We start from the raw sequence: 12,235 nt of genomic DNA, 5'->3' as shown, positions 1-12,235 counted from the left end.
TATAGCCTTTATTTTATTGAGGAAGTTCATCTACAATTTCTTTTTATTTTTTTCTTGAGGTGATGATGATGATGATGATGATGGTGATGATTTTTACTTGGCAGAGACAGAGACAGTGAGAGAGGGAACACAAGCAGGGAGAGTGAGAGAGAGAGAAGCAGACTCCCTGCCGAGCAGGGAGCCTGATGTGGGGCTCGATCCCAGGACCCTGGGATCATGACCCGAGCTGAAGGCAGATGCTTAACTGACTGAGCCACCCAGGTGCCCCTTCATCTACAATTTCTAATACCCACTTTATCATGCTGCTGTGAGAATCAAGTGTATATGAGCTTATCGTATACTTCATGAGAGGCACTAACATTTGGTCAGCTTTTTCCCCAGAAGTATCTGAGTACCTGCTCTGCATCAGCACTGTGCTCAGGGCTGAGGTCACGGCACTGTAGTGTACGCCTGCCCCATGCGCACCTGCCTCACGTGCTCTCTAAAAGCTGACAGCGCCGGCAGAGGGAGCAGCGTGAACAGAGCAGCTTGTTCTCTTAAAACCACACAATCCTGCATATAAGATAGTGTCCTTATACTCTGAGTTGGAGTGTGTAGAATTTAAAATGTATTAGGCCTTTAAATAACCCTTCTCCTGTCCCGAAATGTCCCCAGCTTAGCTTACGTCGTCACTGTGAACATCTTACCCTAAGCATCATCACTGCTGCGACCTTTACCTCAGCCTCCATGCCTTCTGCGTAGCATCCTGCTAATTCCCATTTTGTCCCTAAGAAGTTTTCACTCTCCTGAGTAATTACCACCTAAGGTACCAAGTGGGAGGTCGTGCCTTTACCTAAGCTCATCGTTCTCCATGCCACACAGGGGTGTATTTACAGATGACAGACTGATAGTAGGTTAAGTAATGGAGAAGAACGTGAATAATGTCAGGGGATATTCCTAATGTTTTCAGGTAAAGGATACTGCTGTATTCTCCCATAATATGTCTCTTAACCACTACCAGAGACAGATTCCAAGTTGAATAAAAAAAAAAAATCACACGTCAAAAGACAAATACCATACGATTTCACTCATACGTGGAATTTCAGAAACAAAGCAAATGAACAAAGAGAAAAAAAGGAGCAAACAGAAAAATAGACTCTTGGGGCGCCTGGGTGGCTCAGTCGTTAAGCATCTGCCTTTGGTTCAGGTCATAGTCCCAGGGTCCTGGGATCAAACCCTGCATCAGGCTGCCTGCTCAGTGGGAAGCTTGCTTCACCCTCTCCCACTCTCCCTGTTTGTGTTCCCTCTCTCGCTGTGTCTCTCTCCATGTCAAATAAATAAATAAATACATCTTAAAAAAATAGACTCTTAGTTATAGAGAACAAAGTGGTAGTCAGCATAGGGGAGGGTTTGGGGGGCTGGAGGAAATAGGTAAAGGAGATTAGGAATACACTTATCTTGATGAACACTGAGAATGTAGTGAGTTGCTGAATCACTATATTGTACACTTGAAATTATCATGACACTGTATGTTAATTATACTGGAATTAAAATAAATAAATAAATAATTGTGTGTCAAGGGGCATCAGGGTGGCTTAGTCCGTTCAGTGTCTGACTCTTGATTTTGGCTCAGGTCTTGATCTCAGGTGTGAGATCAAGCCCCACGCTTGACTCTGTGCTGGGCATGGACCCTCCTTGGGATTCTGTCTTCCCCTCTCCCTCCAAACTTCCCCCACTCCCACTCCCACTCTCTCTCTGGAAAAAAAAAAAAGTGTCAAAATGGACAGAATTCCGGTGGTATGATGCATTGAATGAAATCAATCAAGGCAATTCATTTCTGAAAGAAGGTAGTTACAAATAATTTTTTAAAATAAAACCTCAAGGGGCGCCTGGGTGGCTCAGTGGGTTGGGCCTCTGCCTTCGGCTCAGGTCATGATCTCAGGGTCCTGAGATAGAGCCCCGCATCGGGCTCTCTGCCCAGCAGGGAGCCTGCTTCCCACCCCTTCCCTGCCTCTCTGCCTACTTGTGATCTCTCTCTCTCTGTCAAATAAATTAATAAAATCTTAAAAAAAAAAAAAAGAAAACCTCAGTAGGTGCAAGTAAACACTGATGTTGATTAGAGCTTGGTGAAGTTGACAGGTGTTAACTTAGGGGCCTATGAATTTGTCACATCTGCATATAAATAGTATCACCAAATTGCTTAATGTGGAGTTCTAACTATAACTCATTTGACTTTCACAGATGAAAGTAAATAGAATTTTACGTTCCTGTATAGATTCAATCTGGGGAAAAAAAAGTTTCAATTAAATTAAATAAGGCTTTGTAGCAAAGGTGAAATTACATGTTGTACAGTGTATGTTTTTATTTGGCTTTCCTTCTTAACTCTAAATGTCTTTACCAGAAAATCTTTATGTGTCAGAAGGAATTTTTGTACTAATTGTGATGTATCATTACACAAAAGAAAACTTTTGTAAGTTCATGTGACATCAGAATTATTTTAAAATCCAACATGTTTACTACATTATCCCATTATCTCTGGGCGTGCAGTGTTTCTGCCAAAAAATCCACAAATACCTTTCTAGGGGGTCCCTGGTCTGTGAAGGATTTTTTTTCTTTTTGTGTCTTCTTAAAATTACTGTTATTTTGTATTTTCTACATAGTTTATCATTGTTATTACAGGAGCACTGGGAGCTGAAAACCTCCCCCTGAGACTTTTACTTTAGTAACCTCTATGCCCAATATGGGGCTCAAACTCATGACCCCGAGATCAAGAGTTGCACACTCTTCTGACTGAGCTTAGCCAGGCACCCCTTCTTGCTGTTTTAAAAATACTCTGTGTCTTTGATTTTAGATAGTTTTATTAGAACGTGCCTTAGAGAAGATCTTTTTAGTTGGTACTTTTAGGGAACCTATAAGCTTCATGAACTTCGATGTCCAAATATTTCTCCATATTTGGAGATTTCTTAGTCATTATTTCTTTAAGTTAGTTTTCTGCCCTCTTTTCCCTCTCCTCTCCTTCTGGGACTCCAGCAATGAATAGATCATTTCTCTTCATGGTACCGCACAATTCAGTAAGTTTTCTTCATTCTTTTTTTTTTTTTTTTTTAAAGAATTCCTATGGGTTGGTTTTTTTTTTTGAGGTTCTATTTATTTATTTGACAGAGATCACAAGTAGGCAGAGAGGCAGGCAAAGAGAGAGGGGGAAGCAGGCTTCCTGCTGGGCAGAAAGCCTGATGTGGGGCTCGATCGCAGGACCCTGAGATCATGACCTGAGCCGAAGGCAGAGGCTTAACCCACTGAGCCACCCAGGTACCCCTCTACATTCTTTTTGATTCTTTTTTCTTTTTGCTCTTCTGACCAGATAATTTCAAATGACATATCTTTTTTTTTTATTTTAATCATTTATTTGTCAGAGAGAGAGAGAGAGAACATAAGCAGAGGGAGCAGCAGGCAGAGGGAGAAGCAGGCTCCCCACTGAGCAAGGACCCTGATGGGGGATGCCATCCTAGAACCCCAGGATCATGACCCAAGCCAAAGGGAGACACTTAACCAACTGAGCCACCCAGGCCTACCTCAAATGAAGTATCTTTAAGTTCACTGATTCCTTCTTGTGCTTGGTTGAGTCTGCTGTTGGTGCTCTCTGTTGAATTTCTCATTTTAGTGTACTCAACTCTATTCAGCTTTTCAGCTCAATGTATTCAGTGTATTTCTGTTTGATTTTTATGATGGTTTCTGTTTCTTTGTTGATGTTCTCATTTTGTTCCTACATTATTTTCTCAATTTTGTTTGTCTGTGTTTTCTTATTGTTCACTAAATTTCTTTAAGAAGAGTATTCTGAATTCCTTGTCAAATGGTTCATAGATTCTCCAGTTTTATAGGGTCTTTTATTGAGTCTTTATTAGTTTCCTCTAATGGTGTCATGTTTCTTGATTATTTGTGATCCTTGTGGACTTGTATTAGTGTCTGCACACCTAAAGAACCAGTCTTTACAGAGTGGCTTCAACAGGGAAATCCTTCACTAGTCAGCCTGTCTGGAGATTCTGGGTAAGCCCATTGGTGATGACCATGGGTAGGCTTAGCGCTGGAGTCCTCAGGTGGGCAAATCTAATGCCTGGGTCCGCAGGTGGACAGGCCTAGTGCTTTGGTGCACAGGGGTCAGCCTGCTGCTTGGGTCTACTTGGGTGGGCCTGCTGCTGAGTCCATGTGGTTGGGCCTTAGATCCTGGGTCCTTGGGGATGGATGAGGTACCAGGGACCACTAGGGTGGTGGGCCTGACAGCTTAGTCCATGAGAACCAGCCTGGCTCTGATGTTGGCCAAAAGCCTGTACCCATAGGACCCAGCCTGGAACCTTAGTCAGCTGGATGGTTGCTTGGGGCTGGGATGATCCTGGAGCCTGGGTCCATGGAGCTGGTCTAGAGGCTGGGGTCATGGTGGCCAGCCTGGTTACATTTCTTAAATCACTGTGGATACTGAATGTTTGAGATGGTCAGATTTAGGAGGAATCTGAGGTCTCATCTGGCCAATCCCTTCATTTTAAAGATGAAGAACAACAGTATAGAAAATAAAATGTGTAATCCAAGGTCACTTGGAAAAATAATGACAGAACTGATGTCTCCTGGTCTGTTCCAGTGGTTTTTGATTTATACTACTTTGTCCCAGCAAGGAATAGTATCTTAAGAGGTAAGTTTTGTAATTAAGTTGTCTCTGAGGCTCATGATCTTCAACCCCAATAAATAACCCTTTTGTGGTATGAGTCTTTCAAGTTTCCCTGACCTCTTAACCCATTTGGAATGACCCATGTGAGCCTAGTTCATATTTTCCATTCCCTCCCTGCACTTGGTGATTAAACTACTATATTCTTTCTGTTTATATTGGCCTTCCATTGCTCTTGGGGTCTTTAGACTTGTGTATATGCTTTTCATACTTTTTTTTTTTAAGATTTTATTTATTTATTTGACAGACAGAGATCTCAAGTAGGCAGAGAGGCAGGCAGAGAGAGAGGAGGAAGCAGTCTCCCTGCTGAGCGGAGAGCCCGATGCGGGGCTCAGATCACAGGACCCTGGGATCATGACCTGAGCCAAAGGCAGAGGCTTTAACCCACTGAGCCACCCAGGCACCCCTATGCTTTTCATACTTTTGTTGGTTTTGTTCAGTGACTAATATTCTTCTTTTTATTACAGTTTCTTTTGTTGGCTCCATAATTTTATGTACCAATGCATCACATGTTTATAAATTATATGTATCCATAATATTAATTATTAAAGTAACTTTAAAATGGATCTAGCAAGAACCATGGCCATTATGGGTCTACACTGTCTAACAGATAATCACAATCCATGTTTCCAGTTCCATTCTTTGGGCCCCTGTTCTGACCTCTTTAGATAAGAAAGTCATAAGGCCTGTCATTTTTCTTTATGTTTGAGAATCTTGTCCTTTGGTAATATTCTACAAGGGTCTTCTTTAACTCCCCTTTGCTGAAAATGACCATTACATAATTCCTACATGCTTTCAAGGAAGAAGCATGGAGTACTATGATAACTGTATGAGAAGAATTTAATCAAGAAAAGTATAGAATTTGGGAGGCTGGCTTTATTACAGTCTGTATGAGATTAAATGTCTTGGACATAGTAGTGTGGCTGGGGAAAAGAGATAGAAACAGTAATTCTCTTAGCTTCTTTGTAGTTCTCTATGGAAAGCTTCTCTTCCCATACTGGCACTACTACAACTTGGTTAGAAAAGTAGATAGCAGAAGAATAATCCATGTTTTCAAGAATACTCTCCCTGCAAAATGGCAGGCCATCACTAAGCCCTGTATTTCCAGATCCCAAATGATATGAAATTCATAGAAGGGAATTTTCTAAAATATAAGGAATCACGATAGGTGATTGATATTAGACATCACAGCACTTGGAGTTTTCATGCTGAAGACACTGCTGGTTACAGTTACAATAACCATAGCCCATCAGTGAATCCCTGTGGATGCAGGAGTTCCGACCTAAGGAAGACGAAACCTTTCAGCCATCAGCGTGATATAATCCAGCATCCTGCAGGCTCTCTACAGAGTTCAGAGGACAGTAAGTTTACCATAGGCCCCATTTCTGTTATACAGAAATGCATGGATTTTGTTAGGGTAAAACATAAATAGGCATAGATGGGAAAAAAATATCCTGGTAGAATCTGTAGTCGCTCAAGTTGCGGAATGTTTTACTAGGGAGATGAAGAGCTGACCTTCTGGCTAGAGCAGTGGATTTATTTAGAAGGCAGTAAAGACAGAGTTCTGGGCCCACTCCAGAGAGCTCGCAGGAGACATCCTCAAACATGGGACTTACACTGCATTCCTGAGAAAGAGCTGTTTTGAGGCTGATCCCCTAAATGGATGTACAGATGCAGACAGTCTGTTCAAGGCGAATATGCAATTAGAGCAGATGCTGAGATTTCCACGAAGGGTGAAGTTCAAACATGCAGTGATTAAATTTTCAAAATTTGGTACATCATATCAGGAGCTCCAGGCCAAGCATTTATTCATGGATTGTTTATTTATTTATTGACATTTATGTTAGGTAGCTTCTTATTACGAAAAAATGTTCCATGGCCATTAGCTCTGGCTGCTCTCTTGGGATCCAGAAGTAGTGCTACAGTTATCAGACCAGAGTTTAGAGAAGGGTTTAACTTCTTTAGCTGTTTTAGAGGATAAGTGCATTTACCTTGCTGTTTAATTGTTGTATTTTGAGCAAGCCAGGACTTTCAATTATAGCTAATCCGTTTTTTTCCTTTGTTGACTCAAGTTTGTGGTCAGGTTTTAACCTGCATACTTTCCGTTGGATCTCTTTTTATTAATACTCTTAATTAAAATTCTGCAAAAATGGTTCACGTGTGTGCTAACAGAAGCAATCAGATGACGGCACAATTTAATGAGGACAAAAATCTGTGGTTCTGGGCTCCCCCCCCAATATGATTAGCTTTATTTGCAAATTTTATGCATATTTTTATGTTTTATGTTTTTTATGTTTTTATGCAATTTTATGTTAACAGACATAATTATTTTAAGGTATTCTATCAGGATGATACTTCATCCTAACGTAGGCATTTTATTTACTTCTTAAAGGACTTTCTTCAGGAGATGCCACAGCTTTGATGCAAGAAAATACACTCAGTGCGTCCACACCCGCTGTGAGTGATGAAGAGTCTGCAGAAGTAAACGCTAACGATCAACCCGAGGCCCCGAAGCAAGTTCTTCAGTATCTGTTCTCACTTATACGAGGGGAGGTTGAGCAGTTGGATTCCAGGGCACTCCCCCTCTGCCTGCACCAGGTACTCCCAACAAACCCTCCACGGCCCACCTCCCCACAGTCCTGGGCCTGGGGTTTGGAATCATTCAAAGACAATTCTCTATAATCGATTCCCCCCAACCTGTCACTGGAGAGCCCAGGATGTGATCCTGGGTCAGTGGCTGGTGGGAAATTTAGCCTATGGCTACTGGTGGCCACACATTGGCCTTCAATAATCCATTTGTAGTTCAGTCACTGACTTGCTTTATGTAGTGAATACACTGTGTAGAAGTTAAGAGTCGGTGTAGCAGGCGCTTAGTAAGTACCACCGTGATGCCAAAAACTCTGCTAGACACTGGGGAAACAAAGATTACATAACAGCATGTGTGTAAGAGAGCACTGTGGAATAGGAGAAACACTCGTAGAGATAAATAACGGGAGAAGTTTGTACTAAGTGTACACAGATATTTAAGGTTCAGCAAAAGCATAAAAAGTGTGATTAGCTCTGTTCTGTGGGCATCGGGAAAAAAGGATGACTCTTGAGCTGGGTTTTGCGGGGTGTGTAGGCGCTCACTAAATGAATGGAGTGAGCTGGTGCGGAAGGAGACATCAGCCCCCGCAAAGGCATGGCTGAGGTGGTGTCGGAGATTAAGATGGGGAAGAGTGGGAACTGACACTGGATGGCTGGGGCAGCAGGCACGGCCCTCCTCATAGGGACTGGGAGTTTTTAATGGTGGGAATGCCACATCGAATGCGAATTTTAGAAAAATAACCCTGCTGATGACTGGGAGGGTAAATTAGGAGATGGGGATTCTGAACACCAGGAGGCCCTCTGGATGGTGGTGAGGCAGAGTTTTTGCACAACAGCTAATTCAGAAAAATAAGATATGTATGAACCGCATTTAATTTTTCCTTCAAAATGAAAATAATGAACTAACGGAGAAACGTAGACGCCAATCAAGCAATTTCCTTACAGTCGTGGGGCCAGAATTTGTTTATTCCATTGAGTGCATCTGTTTTTGGAACATCGTGGGAGAAATTTGAATATAGGCTGTATATTAAATGATATTATTGCTCTAATTCCCTGAGACTGGTAACAGAATTAGAGATTTTATAGGACAGTGTCCTTGTTCTTGAGAGAGACGTGCCCACATATTTGGGAATGAAGTGACGTATAGCGAAGTGTATTATGATATTTTTACTTATCGTTACTTATGATACTTCAGCAGGAAAAAGTACATAAGAGAGGAAAAGACCGAGAGAGAAAGCAGATTTGGCAAAATGTCAACAATTGACAGATCTAGGTGAAAGGTAAATGGCTGATGATTTTACTCTTCTTTGGACTCTTCTGTAGAACTTCGATAAAAAGTTGAGGAAAAGGACATTTGGAATAAAGATGGAAATAGCAAATGTAGTCAGATCTTTTCAAGGAGTTTATGTGACTGGGCTGTTGTTGCTTGAGAAAGGTAAGAGGAATGCTATTTTTTACTGGTGAACGATCCTACAGCCAAAGCAGTTCTAGTACATCTAGGCCTGAAGATTGTTTAAATTTTTTTCAGTTTATTTTATTGATTTTTCTTTTTTGTAAACCCTACCCCCCACATGGGGCTCAAACTCACAGCCTCAGGGATCAAGAGTCATGTGCTCTTCTGGTGACCCAGCCAGGCGCCCCCTTACTGTCTCAAAGTAAAATTCTGCCTACCCGCCCCAGGCCCCCTTCACCCTCCCCACTCCCCAGAAACCTATCAGTTTGCCGAGTCCTGTGGGTTCTGCTTCTTAAGTATCTCGGCCATCTGTCCTCCCCTAACAGAGGGGCTTAGAGAGCATGGTGAGTGTTTAAAGGCTGGGGTTTGGGCTCCACCACTAGCAATCTAAGTGGCTTTCAGTGTGTTCTGTAACGTGGAGGACCAAATGGAGTAATATGTGCGGAAGCATTTAACATAGTGCTTGGTACACAGTAAGAGCCAAATAAATAGTAAGCATTATGATGGCACCCTCACTGTCACTATTCAAGGACTGCAGGGGATTCTCAGGTGCACTGTAGCATCCCCCTCAACATATGTGCATGTGTCCCCAGCGCCGTGGATACTCCCCGACTTTACCTGCAATGCTGCTGTCAACCCCAGGAAATGCGCCGCTGGGGTCAGTGTTAGTCCACGGACAGCCTGTAGTTCCGTCTCCCTCACGGCGTTCCACAAACATGACTAGTTCCCCCTAATCCAGGAGCCCGAGAAGGAGCACACATTGCATCGGTCATCGGGATTCTTTAGTCTTCTGTAATCCCAAGCAGTCCCTGCCTTTTCTGTTGTTGTTTTTGTTTTTTTAACTTACGCTGACACTTACGAAGAACCAAGAATTCTGTGGAATGTCCCATAATGAGGATTTGTCTGGTTCTTCCTTCATGATTTGATTCCGTCTAAAACGCTTTGGACAAGAATTCTGCTTTGGTAACATTCCATTCCTGATTCTCTCTCGAACCCACTCCAGTCTGGCTTTTGTCCCCACACGCCATGAAAATTACATTCTGAAGGTTGTAAGTGGCCTCCATGTCACATGTTTGTGTCCATTCAGTGGTCGGTGCTCAGTTTTCCTCCTGCTGGTGGTGGGAGGAGCTTTGACAAGTTGAGCTTATAGTCCATTTTGAAGCACTTAATTTATTTGCCTTTGGGACCCTCCTTTCTTGGCATGCTTTATCTGCCTCCATATTTTACTAATTTTTTACTAATTTTTTTAAAGTTTGTTTTTTTTTTTAAGATTTTATTTATTTATTTGACAGAGAGAGACACAGCAAGAGAAGGAACACAAGCAGGGGGAGTGGGAGATAGAGAAGCAGGCCCCCCCGCTGAGCAGGGAGCCCGATATGGGGCTTGAACACTTGACGCTGGGATCACGACACGAGCCGAAGGCAGAGGCCCAACCCACTGAGCCACCCAGGCGCCCCTAAAGTTTTTTTTGTTTTGTTTTGTTTTGCCTATTTAAGAGAGAGAGAGAGCACAAGCAGAGGGAGAGGGTGAAGCAGGCTCCCTGCTGAGTAGGGAGTCCGATGTGGGACTCGATCCCAGGACGCTGGGATCATGACCAGAGCTGAAGCCAGATACTTAAGCCCCTGAGCCCCTGACGCGCCCCAGATATTTACTAATCTTCACACATCGGACTCTCCTGTATGCAGTTCTGAGCTGTAGGCTTCAATAGGCAGCCCCCTGAGCACTTCAAACTTAAGATATCTGAAATCCTTGGGGCGCCTGGGTGGCTCAGTGGATTAAGCCGCTGCCTTCGGCTCAGGTCATGATCTCGGGATCCTGGGATCGAGCCCCGCATCGGGCTCTCTGCTCCGCGGGGGGCCTGCTTCCTCCTCTCTCTCTGCCTGCCTCTCTGCCTACTTGTGATCTTCTCTCTGTCAAATAAATAAATAAAATCTTAAAAAAAAAAAAAAAAAGATATCTGAAATCCAACTTTGCTTTTTCTCCCAAATCTTCTGCAGCCCTAGTTTTCCCCCTTTTGTAAAACAGCAGCTCTGTCCCTTTAGTTGCTGAAACCAAATGCTTTGAAGTCACCTTTTCTTTCTTTCCCCCCACATCCAGTTCCGTGAGTGCGTGCTGCAGCTCCGTGTACACGGGTACCCGGAATCTGACCCCTTCTTGCCTCCCTCATTGCCTCCGCCCTGGTGCGGGACTCAGACCTCACCTGGATTCTTGCAGTGAACTCATCACTTTAGAAATCCCCACCCTAACTCTCCCTCTCCCCTTTGTCTTTGTCTTCTACACGGCAGTCATTTCATGACCCAGAGAAAACTAAGTCAGATCCTGTCAGTCCTCTGCTCAGAGCCCTCTGGTGGCTTCTCTTGTTAGTCAGAATTACAACTAAAATCCTTACAGGGCCTATGAGACCCTGCACGATCTGGGCTGTTAGCTCCTAGACTTTAATTCCGAAACGCTCCCTTTTACTCACTGCTTCCCACGTCCACTTGCCTCCTGGCAGTTTTCCAGATATACAAGGATGCTCCTACTCCAGGGCCTTTGCTGTCTCCTTCCACCCCTTTCCAAGGAAGCCTCTAGAGGCTGCTCCAAAGCAGAGGGGTAAATCTGGGAGAAGGAGGGTGTGAGATATCAGAAATCAGGATGCTACCCAGGAGGGGGGTAAAAAGAGTCTGGAGGTGCAGGAATGTTCTAAGATGACAGCTCTGTACCAAGGAGAGAGTCTCCAGTTCTGTTTGGAGCAGACCAGAGTAGTCTGGGGAGAAAGTTCTGTATCATTTTCCTATTTCTGAGTATTTGCTGTAGCTGAATGTATTGAGGGAAGATACAGACTCTCGGCGGCATGCTTGGAGTTGTATAGGTGGCAAGTGCATGGAAATCTATGCCCACCCACCCCCCCAAAAAGGGGGGGGGAGGAAAGGAAAAAGTAACTCCAGGGAAAACAAAAGGTTTTCAGGAAAGGAAAATTAATAGTTTACTACATGGCTTGGCTTACAGTAAGGCAGACATTAAATGTAACCTACCCATTGCTACAATATAACCATATGGAGTAGGTGAGCCTGGGAGGGTGTGTGTGCCCTGTGTGTTTGTAGAGTTGGGACCAGGGGAGCAAAAGGCTCAGTCCTCATCTTCTAAAACCCAAAAATCCAGAAATGGCCAAAACGGGCATAATGTTTAGGGACATACAGGTTAAAAGAGAAGGGAGACCAGAAGATCTCTGAGTGCTTGCTCCTGAAGAATGGAGAGAAAGCCAAGAGGGCAGGGCTTTGTGAGCACGTATCATAGGACCTGTTGGACTCCTTAAACCACGTGCTTACACAATTGTAATGAAAATAAGAACTGAAAGGAGATAGTGATAAATCAAGGATAAGGTGAGAAAAGCATGCTGGTTACAATGGTGGTGGTGGCCACAGAGAGGGATGGATTGTAGTCCCTTTGAAGGAAGAATCCCTAGGACTTGGAGTGGTAAGAGAAAGGGGACGAGAGAAGTCTGAGATGGCCAGGAGATCCAG

At 43.5% G+C, this 12,235-nt stretch overlaps 1 protein-coding gene across 6 annotated transcripts in view; it reads left to right on the top strand.

The window, feature by feature from the left end:
• The window catches only part of CNST (consortin, connexin sorting protein), a 119,662-nt gene that overhangs the window by 69,868 nt on the left and 37,559 nt on the right, over positions 1-12,235 (top strand). For all 6 annotated transcript variants that reach the window (XM_045983060.1, XM_045983061.1, XM_045983064.1 and 3 more), the window contains one exon: positions 7,086-7,291. In XM_045983060.1, the coding sequence (XP_045839016.1) occupies positions 7,086-7,291 (206 nt within the window). The remainder of the gene's footprint in view (positions 1-7,085; positions 7,292-12,235) is intronic.

This window comes from Meles meles, chromosome 17, assembly GCF_922984935.1.
Source record: "Meles meles chromosome 17, mMelMel3.1 paternal haplotype, whole genome shotgun sequence".
Classification (NCBI taxonomy): Eukaryota; Metazoa; Chordata; class Mammalia; order Carnivora; family Mustelidae; genus Meles; species Meles meles.
Note: the sequence above shows the minus strand (reverse complement) of the source record. Positions and strands in the feature narration are given on the sequence as shown.